We start from the raw sequence: 16819 nt of genomic DNA on the forward strand, positions 1-16819 counted from the left end.
TCTGCCGCGCCATGTGGTCACCTCCGGGGCAGGCGGGAATCGAACTCATACGGAAGTGGCTTTAGCTTCTCAGTGCAGTGCTTTAATCTGCTGCGCCACAAGGGAGGGCCGCGGTGGAGATTTTTTAAGCTTGACACTTTCCATCTGAGTCCTGACCTGACTTGTACGCGCCCTTACGTGGAATCTGGGCCCCTCTGCTTAATCCATTTTATGAAGAGACCTTTTAGGCTCTGTTGGTACAGTTGTGTCAAGTACTGTTTGTTGTTAAATGCCCAACGGTAACAGTTTCCAACTTGTTCGCTAGCAAATTGTCGATATCAGAGAGGAGATGCCAGAGCAGACAGCCAGGCGGATGCTGAGCCTCCTGGGGACCCTCAAGTACAAACCCCCAGGGAACGCCGCCGACATGTAAGACCCTTCCCACCTGCTGCGCGCCTAGAGCGATGCCCTCGTGCCCAGCCTGGGGGCGCGGCAGCCGCCCCGGCCTGACCTGGTCCCCTCGCCCTCAGACCTTGCAAAGCAATCTCCTGTGTTTCATTTCATGCACAACTTTAGCCTTTGAGCAAGTTAGTTCTTCCCCATCAAAAAGCCAGACACACCCACACAGTCCATTCTGCCCTTTACCTACTGTGACGAGCGCAGTGGCGTGGAGTGCCCACTGACCGCCCGCCTTGTGGGCCAGCGCGCCCATGTCGCCCGTGGCACGTTAGCAGCATGGCTTTACACTCACTGTGGCCGTGGATTTCAGAACAGCTTCACGCTTATCTTTTTAAAACAGTAATGGAAAGGCGGGGGGTGACAGACCCCATTTTGAGCAAGTGCGCTCTTCTCTAAGCTTCTGGCACGCTGCTGGCAGTGCCAGTGCCTGTTTCCTTTCTTAGGAGCACCTTCCGCCAGGGGCTGGTGATTGGGAGTAAACCTGTCATTTATCCAGTTCTCCACTGGCTCCTTCAGAGGACGAGCGAACTGAAGAAAAGAGCGTACTTGGCTCGTTTTTTAATAAAGCTGGAGGTTCCGAGTGAGTTTCTTCAGGATGAAATCGTGGCTGACACCAACAAACAGGTACACCCACGGGGGGTCTGCGGCTCTCTGGCGGTGTAGGACGCCTGTCTGAGGGCGCGGCATCTCTCTGGCCTCCCTTGCTGTCTGTAGCCCCAGGTGGCCACGCTAACAGTTGCCAGCTCATGTTCAGCGGGAGCCACGCATGAAAATAGTGACTTTTGCACGTAGATATGTGAGTGCTGGTAAGTGGATAGAAGAATTCCTGAAGAAAGCAGGCCCGGGTGTGGGGTGGCTGCCACCCGATAGCTCACCATCCCACGCTGAGAGCAAGGAGCTCCTGCCGGAGTGAGACCAGGCAGACGGGATGAGCTCACACAGCCTGGCAGGTCGCAGGAGGGCACTTTGGGGTGGGAGGGTTGGGGTGGGTGGAGAAGCCGGCATGAGGCCCCCGGGTGAGGCCCCTGGGTGCTCCCCATCTGGGAGGAGGAGACAGAGCCGCCTGCCGCCTGGGTGCTGTCCCCACCTGTGTCCGCGGTGGGCTCTGGCCCTGACCGCAGAGGGTGTGGCTAGTTGGCCCCGGCCTGGGCTTATAGACCCCAGTGCTGATCAGACTATGGACAGAGGGTTCAGGTTTCGATGCCCGAGAACTTCGATCTCCAAGCTCATGCGTCTGTTCGGCACTGGTCCTTCTCCGCAGTGTGCACTGGGCGGCTCGGTGCCCTGCGCGCGGCTTGTCCCACCAGCCTGGCCCATGAGACTGGCGGCCAGCCCCGGCCTTTCCCCCAACGTTCAGCAGAGTCGCCGGCCTAGGGCCTGGGCTCCAACATTTTTTACCCAAACATTTTCATCCAAAGCACTGTTATTTGGGGTATCCGTGGTAGTCGCTGGGAACAGAGTGATCGTTTCTTGGGGAAAAGTGAACATTGATTCTTAAGACATTTGCTGACCGCGAGGAAGGCAGAGAAGGAGCCAGTGCGGGGTGCAAGCCGCCGGCAGCTCTGGGTCCGATGTAAGTGTCTCAGGGTGTGTTTTCAATGCTGTTCGCAAAGATTTACGCGACTGCTGTAAGTTCACAGCTAGCCTAATTAAGAAAGCCCTCTGGCTTTGGTCATTAGTTTATAGCTTTCTGACTTGTTCTTTTAGTATGAAGAGCTGATGGAAGCCTTTAAAGCTTTGCATAAGGAGTGTGAGCAGCTCAAGACATCTGGGTTTTCTACAGCAGAGATAAGACGGGTAAAGAAAAGAACCATAATAATATTCGGGTTTTAATGGCAGAGCTGACTTTTTTGTTTTTAGTTATTTCAGTATGAGTCATGGCTACATATACCCTTTTTTATCTTTCTATCTATTAAAAATATAATTTTAAATACTATTTAATAGTTTGATAGTGTGGAAGTCTTCCTGTTTTGTTCCTGTTTGTTATAGAACTTGTCTTCTGTATAAGCTTTTTTAGACCTGTGATTGTTTTCTTAACATAAATTTCTAAAAATGGAATTGCTTATTGAAGCATATGGAAAGTTTTAGGATTTTGATGCCAGTTACTTAACATTCTCCAAAAAAAAAAAAAAAATATATGTTTACATCCACACCAGGCATTTAGGTTGTTTCCGCAAACTCTAATTCTCAATTTCATGGATTTTGTATTTTTAGATTTCTGAATTATCAGTGCCGGTTTTCTCTTCTCATTCAGTCAGGGAGCTCGAAGTTGCTTCCTCAGGGACGACTCCCCAGACCCCCTAGGCAGATCAGCCCCCAATTCCTTCTGTTTTCCGGCGCTTGCTGGGCATGTGCCGCGGTGGCGGCTGGCAGCTGGTGCCCAGGCTCCCAGGCCGAAGGCTGTCTGCATCCTGCTCGCAGCCTGCAGCCCCGGGCTGCCAGGCGCTGGCGGAGGGCGGGAGGGGCAAGGCGGAGAGACATGACCAAGTTGTCTGGAGTCTCTCATGGTAACTTCACTCGTTAGTACCCGAGTATTTCTGACCACATTCTTCGAAGTATTATTAAGCAAGAAATAGAAAATAATGCACTCAATCCCACGTGCTAGAAATAACTACTGTTGACATTTTAGGGAATATATTTAAATCTTTCTTGGTATTGTACTATATATAAATGTTGTAATCTCTTCTTTCAAGTAATGTCATATCGTGATTTTTTCTTATGGCATTAAACATCCTTCTGCATAATTTGTGGTGACTTCCATTGTATTGTGCTGCCGTTTATTTAATAATCCTCGACACTGGGTCATTTCCAAATTTTAGATATAATTAGAGTCTGTGAGAACCCTTGTGGAGAAGTATGTGACCTTTGATGAATATTTTTTTAGGACAGATTCCCGGAGATGGCATTGCAGCGAGATGGGGCCTGAGGGGCACACTGACTTTACGGGGTCCAGGCCCAGCTTAGGCCGTCAGCGAGAGGGCGAGGGCCTGTGCTTGGGTTTTGCTCCCTGCTCAGCATCCTGGCTGTGTCGCTGTGATGATTAGGCTTCCAGGCTTGGAGAGGATTTCAGTTTGCTTGTTTTCCTTAGAAAATATTATGAACTGGTTAAAAGGAAGGTCACTTATTGTTGAAGTCTTTATTTTCAGGAAAGGAATTGGCTAATTGACCAAACCAGGAACCATTTTGATTTGAAACAGCATAGTCTTAGCAATGATGGGAAATTGGCAGAATACACAACTCAGTCTTAACACAGCAGGTGGGGTGTCAGCGGCTCTGATCACGTCTCCAGACACCCTTTCCACCATAGGAGATGTTTGAGAAATCACATACCCTCATTTGGACTCAGAGACAAAGGTGCCAGTTGGCAGTTTCACCTCTAGGTTATGACCAGTTTTATAAGCCGCTTGTCGAGATGAGCACCAAGCTGCCAAGTAAATCACCTGATCAGAACCCCATGGGGCTGCGAGTGGAGACGCCCTTCAGGCCGCGGGATCTGTTGGAGACTCAAGAGCGTCGGGGAAGAGACCCACAGAACCGCCTGTGCTCCGTAGACGAACACTTTTTCTTATAATGTCTTCTGGGCTCCTTTTTTTAGGATATCAGTGCCATGGAGGAAGAAAAGGATCAGCTCATCAAGAGGGTGGAACGTTTGAAGAAAAGGGTAAGGCAGGAAGTTGGCCTGAGACTCCGAGTCCCCGCCCGAGGACTCGCAGAGATCTGAGCGGCAGGGTACCCCGAGGACAGCTGACCCCACAGAATGGAGCCTCCCTCGGCGGCGACGCCAAGCTTCCCCGGCGTCCAGCGGCCGCTGTCATGTCTGGGGGGCCGTTCACCGAGAAGCACCCGGCGGCGTGCGCGTCAGGTGCCCGGCGGCGTGGCCTGGGCTCTGATGTGCCTGTGCTGCTTATGCCCGCGTAGGTAGAGACAGTTCAGAATCATCAACGGATGCTTCAAATAGCGAGGCAGCTTCGTGTGGAGAAGGAGAGGGAGGAGTTCCTTGCGCAACAGAAACAGGAGCAGAAGAACCAGGTACCGCGGGAAGGCGCGAGCGCTGGGGCTGTTGCTGGAGAATTCCAGCGTAAGGGGAGAAATCTGGAGCCGTTGGCGCGTTTCCCTTCGTTGACGCGGGATCCTCGAGAGTTTGTGGGGCCAGCACCGCCCCCCACCCCACAGGCCCCGCCCCGGGTCACGCCCGCGCCTGGGGTGGCCAACAGGACAGCGTTGGCCGACCAGCGGGAGACTGGTGACCGAGCTGCTGCAGTCCCCAGCGGTGTCCGCGACTCGGGCTGGGCGCGGGTCGTGCGGCCGATGGCAGTGCAGCGCGCCCACCCCGAGGCGGAGGGTCACGGCCGCATCTCCAAGAGGAGTTGGCTACAGGGGATCCCCCTAGGGGTCTGTCTCCCCGAGCGGTGGATGCTCAGGGTGCTGGACATGGGGCGCTGCCGCTGTGGCCGCGGGACGCAGTGGTGGTGGTGGTGGGGGGGTGTTTCCTTAGCAGGGGTTTTCCCTGACCACCAGGTTCAGCAGGTAACCAAGGAGGTTTCCTGGAAGCTTTGCTTAAGGAGGTTGGCGTAGGGAGGCTTTGTGGGAACCAGCTCCGCTGTGGCACCGCGGTTTTCTCAGTTCTGACTGCTTGTTCCCCCGGTGTCACCCAAATTACGCCGCACCTGCGTTTTCTTGGCCTCTCCGGGGGTCAGCAGACACGCAAGTGACAGTGTGGTTGTGTCTTCAAGCTGTTCCACGCCGTGCAGAGACTGCAGCGAGCGCACAGCCAGCTGAAGAGCCTGCGCCACGCGGCCGCTGACGCCAAGCCCGAGAGTGAGTAGGGTGGCGGGGGGCCAGCCTCCTGCGTGTGACCGGCGGTGGGCAGCACTCGGGTTGGGTAGCAGTTGACCACGACCCATCACTCACTGTGGCAGGCATTTTCCTGGCTCTGGAGTGCAGTGTGACAGCCCTGAATTGCCCTCCGGGCGCTTCAGGTCCCAGCATGGTTTTTTCAGAGGGCGGGTGTGTGTGTGTGTGTGTGGCCGGGTGTGTGAGGACAAGGCCCGTGAGGACGTGTGGGGGGGGCCCCTGGGTGTGTGAAGACTGGAGACCTGATTCTGGGCTGGAAGATCGTCACCTTTGCAGGCAGCAAGGAAGCGAGGAAGAAGGAAATGGCCGAGATGTGAAAATAGGGGCCATAGGCCGGTGGTTTGCAACAGAAGAGGGGAGCAGGAAGTTGGGGTTCTTGCTCTTTCTGGACATCGCCCAGGGAAGTCTCCAGGCTGCGCCCAGTAGCCTGGGGAGAAGAGGGTAAACAAGGTGTCTGTGGTCCGGGATGTTGGTTTATAAGGCTGGTTTCTACTAAATAGCATGACAAGTATTGTCTGCTTAACAGAGAATTTGTGTTTTTCAGAGTAACAGACACATTGTAAAACTTTTCTTGACGTTGACATCTTCACGCTCTGCACATTTGTGCATTTATTCCACAAAAGGAGCTACTGATTCAGTTAGGGTCTGTGAGACATTTGCAGAGGGTCTTGAATGGAAAAGTTCGCTGAAATCTTAGTGACCTTGTATTTGTTTTCACCAAGATTTGGAAGGGTGACTTTAAAAGTGCATAGAGCCAACATGGCTACTTCTCAAGGTCTGAGTCTCAATTTTTAAGGGAATTTAAAACATGATGCAAACTGTGAGCCGTTCAACAGCTCTGCGAGGCTAGGTTAGCAGATAACGCTCGCACACGTGGAAGGCGACACCAGGCCTCCAGCACAGGCACCGGGTGGCTCTCAGCTCTGCCCCACGCCGCGCCCGCCGGCACTTCCTGCCGGGCTTTGCCTTCAGCCGCCCAGGCAGCTTTGAACTTGTGCCCTCTGCACGTACAGACCATGCTAAAACAGAGACAGGGATGTGTAGGGCACTGACTGAAAGCATTCAGACGGAGCTGCTCGCCTCTATTGATGCCCTCTGTTTGAGAACTTGAGCCGAAGGCAGCCTCTAGTAGCCCAGGAAGCCAGGAAGCCGCAGGGGGCGCCTCCAGACCCTAGGTGATCGGTGAAGTACTTTCTCGTCCTTCCTTTCCTTTCCTCAACTCCTAAGATGGGAAAATTGTAGGGATGAATGGAAAACTTGTGAATTTGCCACTGATAGGTCTGTACGTGTTAATATATAGTTAGCAAAACAGAACTAAAAATAATTTTAAGCTTTGAGCCAAATTTATTATGCAATCTACGTAGATTACTTAAACCGGAAATCCAGTGTTTTAAAAACAGTCAAGCCAGAATTTGTAAATGTGTAATGGAAAGATCTGAAATAAACTTTTTAAAGCTCTCTAGGCTGGGAATTTATAACAAAGCCATTACTCACTGGAAATCTGTGTATATGTGTACATTTGTGCATTCTGCAAAAAAAAAGGACTTAAATCTTAAAAATTTAAGTTGCCGGCCCTCCCTGGTGGCGCAGCGGGTTAAAGCACAGCACTGAGAATCTAAAGCCGCTTCCGCATGAGTTCAATTCCCGCCTGCCCCGGAGGTGACCACATGGCGCGGCAGACCTCTCCTGACCCGCCCGCTGCTCCCCTCAGCAGTGTACTTCATAGATCTGCCTGTTCTGTTCCCCACTCTGTCTCTGGTGAAGCCTCTCACTGCCCCTGAGCCTCTGGCCTGTACCCCAGTTCTGTATGCACAAATAAATAAATCTTTAAAAAAAAAAATTTAAGTTGCCACTTAACTGTAAACTACATTATAGAATCACAACTACCAAACACGGAAAACCAGAAGTGTTTATGAGTGTAAATAATTTCTCTTTTTAGATTTTCTTTCAATACCTGTAGTGATGTTTTTTGGTTTAAAACTGACAAGTTATAATGTATTTTCAAATCCTAAGTCCTGGAAGTGTAAGTTGCATGAGAAGTCTTGCAAAAGAAACAGAGTAAGTGACTGCTCCCAGAAGAGAGGGCCGGGATTAGGGTTCACTGATGCCATTCAGACGGCACATAGGACCCCAAAATAGCTCTGCAAACGTTATTTTTGCATAATGTGGAACACAACCAACAGAGTAGTAATTGGAAGGCCAGAGTCTCACCACTGTGGTGGTTTACAGCCGTCTCCCATGTAAATGATCCTTCCTTCGCGCCCAGTGAACACCCAGGTTTCGCGGCTCAGTGGCTGTGCTGTGCGTGGTGGCAACGGCCCGCCTGCGCCCCGCCGCTGTGCCCTGCTGCTCAAGGCTTGCATTTCAGGGCGTGCAGAATGGAATCATGCTTTCTCTCTTGGGCTGACTGTTCGTTTCTTTTCCTTTTAAAGGCTTAATGAAGAGGCTAGAGGAGGAGATAAAATTTAACTCATACGTGGTGACTGAAAAATTCCCTAAAGAATTGGAGAGCAAGAGAAAAGAGCTGCATTTTTTACAAAAAGTGGTTTCAGAACCTGCTATGGGCCATTCTGATCTTCTTGAACTTGAGTCTCAAGTAAGTGGCACTCACCCCTTGAAATGGCTCTGGTGCCCCCTGGTGCCCCGTCTGGTGCGCATGCGCCCCGTGCCCCCACCACCGACCTGACTGAACCTGCCTGGGGCTGACAGGCTCCTGGCGAGGCACCCCCCCCCCCCGGCCCCTGTGAGGACAGCAGCCTGCGCTGCTGGTGCTTCGTCCCCGTCGTGGGAGGCTGTGCCACGGGATGCAGAAGCGACGCTCGTGCGGGTGAGTGGGTTATGTGTTCAGAATGTCAGTCTTCAGAGGCGCATGGTGACATTTTAAATATCCTTGGTTTTGCTCCCTAGGAAGGAAACTGTAACAAGTTTACATTTAAAGCTGTCTCTCTTAGCCTCTGTGCCAGCTCAGGATCTAGCGAACATCCTTACCGTGCTCACTAAAAACCTGGTGTCCTGTAACATTTTTATTCCTACAATTCCTACAAATAAAACACTAATCATTATGTACATTTATTTTATTTTATTTTTTTAAAGATTTATTTATTATTCATACAGAACTGGGGTACAGGCCAGAGATGCGGAGGGTGAGAGGACTCACCAGAGACAGAGTGGGGAGCAGAACAGGCAGATTGACAAGTACACTGCTGAGGGGAGTAGCGGGAGGGTCAGGAGAGGTCTGCCTCACCATGTGGATCTCCTCCAGGGCAGGCGGGGATTGAACTCATGCGGAGTTGGCTTAAGCTTCTTAGTGCAGTGCTTTAACCCGCTGGGCCACCAGGGAGGGCCCATTATGTATATTTTTTAGAAGAAGAAATCTTACGAAAATTGAAAGGTTTGGCAACTACAATGGTAGTCATAACTGACCACTTTATGTATCAATTGACTTATAAAAATCAGGTGTCCAGGTCAGTTTTGACTAAAACCCTGGTCTTTTGAGAGGCCAAATATGCAGAAAGCCTTTAGATTTTTAATGTCTTGAGAGATTTTGTTGTCATCACATTTGGAGAAGTTCGGATGGATGAGTCAGTGGCAGCTACAGTGAAATCAGAGTTCCTTAGGACAGGAAGGGCTTAGATGTCATTCACGTCTTCTCTTGGCTGGCTCGTGAATTCCATCTCCTAACTCCCTGGGGAGTGTCAGCCCGGTGCGCCTTGTCACTTGCAGTCACAGCCGGGTGCAGGGACAACATCAGACTTTGTGGTGAGACTTAACGCAGTGTGTACGAAGGGATCATTGAGATACGATGGGGAAAGCCATGCAATTAAGCGACCTGCGTACACCTCTCTACAGAGTGTGAATTGTTCCTAAAAAGCAGTGCCAGCAGCCACTTGCCGCACTCACGGAACCGCCCCCTGAAGTCAGGGAGGAAAGGCCTGTGCTCATACCCGCAGCTTAGCTGGGCCCGATGTCCCTTTCGTGTGTGAGCCTCTGAAGCACGTTCATCTTTTTTGCTTTCCTACTGCTTTTAGATAAATGAAATAAACACACAGATCAACCAGCTGATTGAAAAGAAAATGATGAGAAATGAGCCCATCGAAGGCAAACTGTCACTGTACAGGCAGCAGGTAAGGCCCAACTTCGGCCCCCGGATTGGCGCACATCGGAGTACCCCGAGGCGCGGTTAGCCACAGCCTTCCCGTGAGAAGGAAGCACAGGCACACCCGTGACCACGCGTCTTCAGGTTCTGATAGAGTTTGTGGGACAGCCACAGGCACACGTCCTGGTCGGAGCTACAGTGTCTGGTGATGGTTGGGCTCTGTAATGCCAGCTCTCATGGTGGAGCTGTTAGCGCTGACACGTGTAACTGCGGGAGTGGATTTTTTCAATGAAAGTTTACCTTAAATGATAGAAACAAGAATACTTACCAGCGCTAATGAATTAAAGGTACTCTGCTTTTTCAGATTTAAGGTTAATTTGCAAGTAACTGTAATTTTAGTGCCAAGTCATGTATCATTATATATATGAGTATTAGAGGGTGATTGGATCTGTGATATGTACTTCGAGACAAAAGACTCAAATGAAAGCCATGGATTCTCTGAGAATCCAGAGCTTAGTAGGAAGACTGTTTCATACCCTCAAGAGTAGCAAACACTTCATCAGCCTTAATGCCTGTTCATAGACACCAGAACTTTCAAAACTTTCTTAAATGGAAATTTCAACCCTACACAAAAGTGAACTCTAGCAAGCAAGGCCTTCCTTGCTTGGTCTGTACTCCCACTCCAGCCGGGTTATTTTGAGGTAAATCGTGGAGTCCAAGTCGCTTCACCTGTAGCTATTTCAGAATGTGTCTCTGGAGAGGAATGCCTGTAAAGAACACACCTCAGCTGAAACTTCCAGCAGTGCCTTGACACTGGCAGCGAACCAGCCCATGTTCCTGTTTCCTGACCCCCTCGCTGCCTGCCGCGTGCACACACCCTCCGGCCCTCAGTTTTAACTCAAATCCACACAGGCATCAGCTGCACACACGGTGATGTGTTTACGTTTCTTTTAATCCGTCAATTCTCTTTCCCATTTAATTTTCTTGTGGTTTATTTCTTGAAGAAGCCGTTTACCCGTTAGCCATTGCCATCCATGCTTTGTAAGTCGCCAGTCTGGGCCCTGAGGCCTTCACCTGGCCTGGCCTTCTCTGGTTTCCCCGTCTGTCAGCGGGATACTTTCGCATAGCTGGCCTCCTGTTTTGGCTGAGAAGCTTTCCGGGCGCCTCCCGGCCTTCTTTGGGGTGACTGTGCGGGAGGTGCCTGTGATGCCGCTGCTGGTTGTTGGCCCTCCCCTGCTCCCTCCACGGGCGTCACAGGTCGCCGAGGCCGTGCTCCTCTCGTGGGCTCGTGGGGCCCTTCTGCAAGGAGAAGCTGCCTTCTCCACGCCTATTTGCCCGGGGCGTAGCTTCAGCCTTCCTTATCCCTTTGCAGAACGAGTTGATTTCTGTCAGCCATTTTGACCCCAGAGTAAGAGCACTCGGCTGGAGTTCGCCCGCTCTTGCTGCTGCTTGTTTATCTAACGGTGTTATGCTGTGCAGATATAATAATGTTTGCAAACACTGTTCTTCTGTGCTCAAATCGGCCCATTGGTGCTTCTTGGGGGGCCACAGGGCCCAGACTGTGTTGATGTCCTCGCTTCCTGGTACAAGTGAGAAAGTTCTAGGCACCTCTTTGGAATTTTTACACTGGTCCTGGAATCAGACTTCCTGATTTTAGCAGGACTCCGTGCCCGCAGGGAGGCCGCTGTCTTCAATCTTTGCTCAGTGGTCAGAGCCAGGTGGTGCGTCTCTCTCTCTCGCTCATAACCCACACGGTCACCCCGCCAGGCCCTCAGAGCAGGCTCTGGACCGCCGGTGTTTTGTCCTGCCCCCCCTCCCCTTCCTTATCTCCCTGGTCCGCAGGGCCACCGCCACGCCCTCGTCCACTGTTGCTCTGTCCCGGTGGCCCCGATGCAGCTCGTGATTGGCTTTAGTCTGCAGCTCACACAGCAGTGTCAAGCTGTAAGCATTGATGCGACCGCCCAGTTGTGAAAACTCGTGTTTTGGTTTGTCTCGTCTTTCCGCTGTATCTCGGAGATGCAGTCAGACCACTGTTCTTCAGCCAGTCGGACTAGTTCTTCCCTGTGCTGCCACCAATTAAACTGTGTGTGTGCATACATTGTGTTTGTGGAATATGAAACCTGTCCGGTCATTTAGGTCTTTAGTTGTTAGTTTGGCTTGATCATTAAGGAGATGTGCATAATTCTAAAGTCAAAAGTCAAACCTACAAAACATCCAAAGAAGTTGCTGGCATCTACCTGCGCTCTCCACCCTGTTCTTCGCCCAGAGGCAATTATTTTTTAAATTGTATTATTCATTATTCCGTTAGAAATATCATATGTGCATATATTTGCGTACTTCCTTTCTTAGGGAAAGGAGAGCATAGCATACCCGCTTTTACTCTCCCTGCTTCTTTACTTCTTAACATACTCTGGTGAAAGGTAGACGAATCTCTGTTCCCTTTTTTATAGCTTTGAGGTACAATTGATGTATCATACAAATTCATTCACTGAAGTATTCTTTTATTACAGAGTTGTGTAGCCATCACCAAATCAGTTTTAGCACTTTTTTCTCTCCCCATAAAGTGACCTAGCGGTCACTTCCCATTTTCCTGCATACACCTTGACATAATGACCGCCAGGACAAACTCTCGACTTGCCTCAATTTGTTACGGACACCCTCATGGAAGTGGAATTAGATAAGCCAGGGCCCTTTGCAACCGTGTCTCTCTCACTTAGAAGTTTTTTTTTTTATTGTTTACCCACCCATGTTGTAGCATGGAGCAGCACTTCATTCTCTTTATTGCTGAATAATGTTCCATTCCCGGGATATATCATGTCTTGTTTATTTATTAGTGATGAGCATTTGGGCTGTGTCTGACTTTTGGCTCTTCTGAATAATGCTGTAGGAATATTCTTATATAATTGCTTTTGTGTGAACAGATGTTTTTGTTTCTCTTGAGTATGTTCCTGCATTGGAATTATTTACTGTTTTATTTATTGTTTTATTTACTAGATCTCTGTTTAACATTTTGAAGAAATGCCTGACTGCTTTTCAAAGTGGTGCTACCATCTTACATGTCACATTTTGCATTTCCGTTTTACACTTTATAGCAGGTATAGAGGTTCTGACCTCTTTGTGTTCTCACCAACACTTGCTAATATCTGGCTGTTGTTTCTGTTGTAGCCATCTACTGGTTATGCTCGACCCTGCTGGCAGCTCTGTAGGCCACCCCCAACCCCCGCCACAAGGGCACCCACCCCACAGCTCACACAAGCCTGCCCCCAGGAGATGAACATTGGGCTGCTACCATTCTTTGCCACAACAATGTGCTTCAGTGAATAGCTTTGGCTGATGTCTTTGCATGCAGGCTACCAGTGCCTCCTTGGGACACAGCTCCGGAGATGAGGCTGTGATGCTTGCATTGGCTCGTGCCGACAGCCCTCTCCTCAGGTCTTGGCATTTTACATGACCCCAGAGCGCCGGATGCCTGCTTCGCACAGCCTCCCAGCAAACAGGTTGTTGGCCGTAGACGTTCCCATCCTGTGAGTGAGAAGTGGTGCCTGAGCCAGGTACCTCGCTGTACACAGGCTTGAGCAGTTTTCATGAGTAATAGTCATTTTCAGTCTCATATCTTGACCCATTTTATAACAGCTCTTGGCCTTATTTTAGACACGCGTCACCTAGCAGGACCCCTGTCTAGCTTCTCCAGGGACGTTTCTCTCCAGCTTGCTATTTACCTTTTTCTGAGCTTCTGGGAATGTTCTCCACTTCTATGGAACCAAATGTATCAATTCTTGCGCTTATTCCTTCAGATTCTGAGACATATTTAACATTTTTTTCACTTGCAAACTGTAGAAGAATGCAAAGGCCAGAAGGCCAGTCAAAGATAAGTTTTGATCCTCCCCCAGAGTAAAGGTTCCAGGAACTGACTGTTATCTGCACCAGGCATCTGGCAAGCAGGGACTTGTGACCGCCCAGCCCCTCCCACAATGCCTTTATAAACCCACGACTTTAAGAAGTCCTTCCCTCTCACGGAGGATCCGCTGTGTGGGATCACTCTGGGCCAGACCCTAGCTCGAGCAAGCTAATAAAGGTTCACTTTGCTTTTACATTAGACTTGGGTCTCGGTCGTTACTGGCACTTTCATACTTTAACACAAACATACTCAAGTTTTCTCTTTGGACATTTATTATTTAATGTTTTTTTATATTTAAATCTCTGATCTTTTTAGAATTTTTTTCTGGCCTGTCGTATGTATTGTGTGGCTACCCAGTTACCCATTTCTACCAATCCCAGTTAGTAAAAAAAACTGTTTTCCCCCCTGATTTGAGAGCCTACCTATATTTTTTTCCAAATCTTTGTATCCTGTATTCTGCTGTATTCCTGTCGTGTTTGTTTGCAGTCGTTTTATAACCAAGCGCTAATACCTACTCAAAGTAACAGCCTTTACCCCCCACCAAATTACTTTATATTTTCAGAGTCTTCCTTCCCATTTTATTTTGTATATCCCCTTAAACACCTTTCTTATCAACTATCGAGATTAGAAAACAGCACAATTTAAAAATTTGGGGGGTTGCTTTATATTTAACAATTACCTCAGAATTTGCACCTTTATGATGTTCGCTCTACCTGTGTAAGAACTCGCTCTTTCTCCCCATTTATACAAGTTTATTTTTGTATCTTTCAGGAGCATTTGCCAGTTTTCCTCAAAGTTTTGGAATTTCTCTTATTAAATTGATGCTCCCACGTTTACTTTCATTTTTTTTACTTTTCTAAATGATGGCTTGTCTCTCTCTGTGGCTTTTTGCTGACTTATTGATAAAAGCTATTAGTTTTCTCATAGGTTCTTTGGTTTCTAAGGAACATAATCATGTATTATGAGCATTCTAATTTTTCTTTTTAAATTCTTACTTTTGAAATTGCTCACTCTTGCCTGACAATATGAGCAAATGCCTACAACACAATGCTAACTGAAAGTGGAGGTGGCGGGGACTTTCACCTTGTTCCAGACTTCAGTGGATGCCTCTTTCACTAATACGATCAAGCTGCTTATTGGTCACATTCAGGAAGTGTGCCATCAACTGCTGTATAGATAACACTGATACTTGTATCACTCGTTTTCTTCTTTAAAAAAATTTTTGGCTGGAATAATCCTATGCAGAGAACACTTTTACTACTTGTCTTTCCATTTTTAAACAGGAAGCAGAGAATTTTTAGAAATGGTTTACACTAGAGATCCCCTCTCTCCTTTCCAATTTGCTTAAATAAAATATTTGCAGCTTTTTACGTAAGAATGCAGTTGCCTAGAGTCTTAAACTAGCACTTCCTGGGCTCATCTAAGGAGCTCTGGGGCTGCTAACTGACTTGAGGCACTGGGTCCTACCGCAGCCAGCTGGCCTTGCTCAGGCCGGGGAGTCAGGCGCTGGGTTTCAGCTAGTAGAAAGCTCCACCTATAACAAATATCTTCACATTTCACCCTAGAAGTACAGGACTGAGTTGATGTAGAGGGCCTGTGCTGTGATTTTGAGGATAAAGCATCCCTGTTTTCTTCCAATGAAAGGAAGCGCACCATGCAGGAAAACAATTTTTCTGCTCCGGTTGCTCACCTAAGGTGTGCTTTTGCCAATGCTCGGATGATAATGGACAGGGCTGTAATATTCATATGACCTTGTGGTTTTGGATCTCTGCTCACATCTCCTGTACTTCAGAGCTTTTGTCTCCCAAGAGCTTTTAGGTTGGTATTTAGTATGACTTGCATGCTCACATTAAACACATCAGGTGATGGCAGTTACCCAGACATTGGTCAGGAGAAACCACTGATACCGAGATGTCAGTAAAACTGAGTTCAGTGAGATCAAGGCTCTAGTTGATTGTCAGGAACGCGATGGCGTGGTGTCTTACACGCATGGCGCGGTGTCTTACACGCACGCTCATGGCTTACCTAGGCATCCATCCTCGCTCGGAAGAAGGAAGCCAAAGCCGAGGAACTTCAAGAAGCAAAGGAAAAGCTGGCCAGCCTGGAAAGAGAGGTGTCGGTGAAGGCGAATCAGACGCGCGAGTTTGACGGCACGGAGGTTCTGAAGGGAGATGAGGTAAGGCGGGCACCGGGAGGCCGGGCGCCAGTTTCTGCTGGAGGCATTAACGTCTTTAACTTTTCTAGGTTGAATGGCAGCAATGAAGAGTTAATCTTGTGTTACAAAACCTAAGTATTTAAAAGTTAAAACTGCAAGGATATTGAGCTACCCTTAATGCAAGACAAGAGTTAGTGTTTTTATGAGCGAACATTCCAGAGTTCCACTTTTTAATTAAGTGGATTTACTATAAAAATTAAGTTGTACAAGCGACCGAGATGAGCAATAATTAACAGACACGATGGCCAAAGTTCATGTTTGTTGATAAATCCATTCTGTGAAGGGCTGAGGAAACATTGTCTCTAGGTTACTTGTGGGCGACACCTGTCTGGCTGCTGGGGCTGGCACCTGACAGTGGCCCGTGTGTGACTACGCCTGAGATGGGCTCTGCTGCCAGAACACTGGCGACGCCTCCTCCGGCGCGGGACGTGTGGGAGGAGTGAGTGGGTTGCAGCCACGCTGTGCCTTGGCCCCCTGGGCTCACGTGGGCAGGCCTGGCGACCCACCTCACCCGCCGTCAGCCTCACACAGCGAGAGGACGGTAACGCCGTCCTGTATGCATGACTATGCTGACATGCCCGAAATACTGTTCCCTGGTTCCTTTCCATAACTCAGCTCAGGGAAGAAGGGATCAAATCGCTTGTCTTCAGCCTGGCACTGCTTTTAGCAACTCCGGTAGGTTGCAGGCCGGCCTCACCCGCAGGCGCCTTCCTCTCTTCCAGCTCCTTTATCTTGTAACAGCCCCTCGGCCTCAGCGCCAGCGACGCTGACAAGCTGCTCCTGTGCAGACCTCAGTTTGGGCTTGGAGACTCTCAGGCTGTCTCCAGGACATAGTGGCATAGATGCGCGGCCTCCAGGGCTGCTTCCTTTGTGGCTCCGACTCGCCTGGTAGCTGACTGGGGGTCGAGGACCTCAAAGTCAACACTAGATCGAGGAACCTCTGTGGTCTGATGCGGGTTTCCAGGCTGAGAGGGCACTGGGACCCGGCAGCATAGCCCGCTGGCGTCGTGGCTACGGAGAGGATGGAGCCCCTGCCTGGAGGCCAGCCGCTCCTGGTGTTTTAATGTTTTCAAGCAGACGCAGCCAGGGAGGGAAATGCTAACTGCTGTCCACTTTTGGGTGACGGTGCTATGTCAGATTCAGACCTGCTGTGCAGTAGGAGGGCCAGGCTGGGCCAGGACACTGGCGTTCGTCTCTGCGAGCTCCTGTGGGAGGACGCATGGTGACAGAAAGTTGCTTACTTTTTTTTTTAAAGGTTTTTTTTTTTTTTAAGATTTATTTATTTGTGCATACAGAACTGGGGTACAGGCCAGAGGCT

General features: G+C 49.4%; 1 protein-coding gene across 2 annotated transcripts in view; it reads left to right on the top strand.

Annotated features, from left to right (window-relative positions):
* The window catches only part of IFT81 (intraflagellar transport 81), a 48410-nt gene that overhangs the window by 2978 nt on the left and 28613 nt on the right, over positions 1 to 16819 (top strand). The window contains exons 3-11 of one of the 2 annotated variants that reach the window (XM_004691022.2): positions 305 to 408; positions 882 to 1062; positions 2146 to 2235; positions 4034 to 4099; positions 4357 to 4467; positions 5172 to 5256; positions 7725 to 7888; positions 9321 to 9416; positions 15316 to 15462. In XM_004691022.2, the coding sequence (XP_004691079.1) occupies positions 305 to 408; positions 882 to 1062; positions 2146 to 2235; positions 4034 to 4099; positions 4357 to 4467; positions 5172 to 5256; positions 7725 to 7888; positions 9321 to 9416; positions 15316 to 15462 (1044 nt within the window). The remainder of the gene's footprint in view (positions 1 to 304; positions 409 to 881; positions 1063 to 2145; positions 2236 to 4033; positions 4100 to 4356; positions 4468 to 5171; positions 5257 to 7724; positions 7889 to 9320; positions 9417 to 15315; positions 15463 to 16819) is intronic. The other variant, XM_012731218.1, reaches the window with a different exon arrangement.

The sequence above is a fragment of the Condylura cristata genome, unplaced genomic scaffold, assembly GCF_000260355.1.
Source record: "Condylura cristata isolate star-nosed mole 26May11 unplaced genomic scaffold, ConCri1.0 scaffold00029, whole genome shotgun sequence".
NCBI lineage: Eukaryota > Metazoa > Chordata > Mammalia > Eulipotyphla > Talpidae > Condylura > Condylura cristata.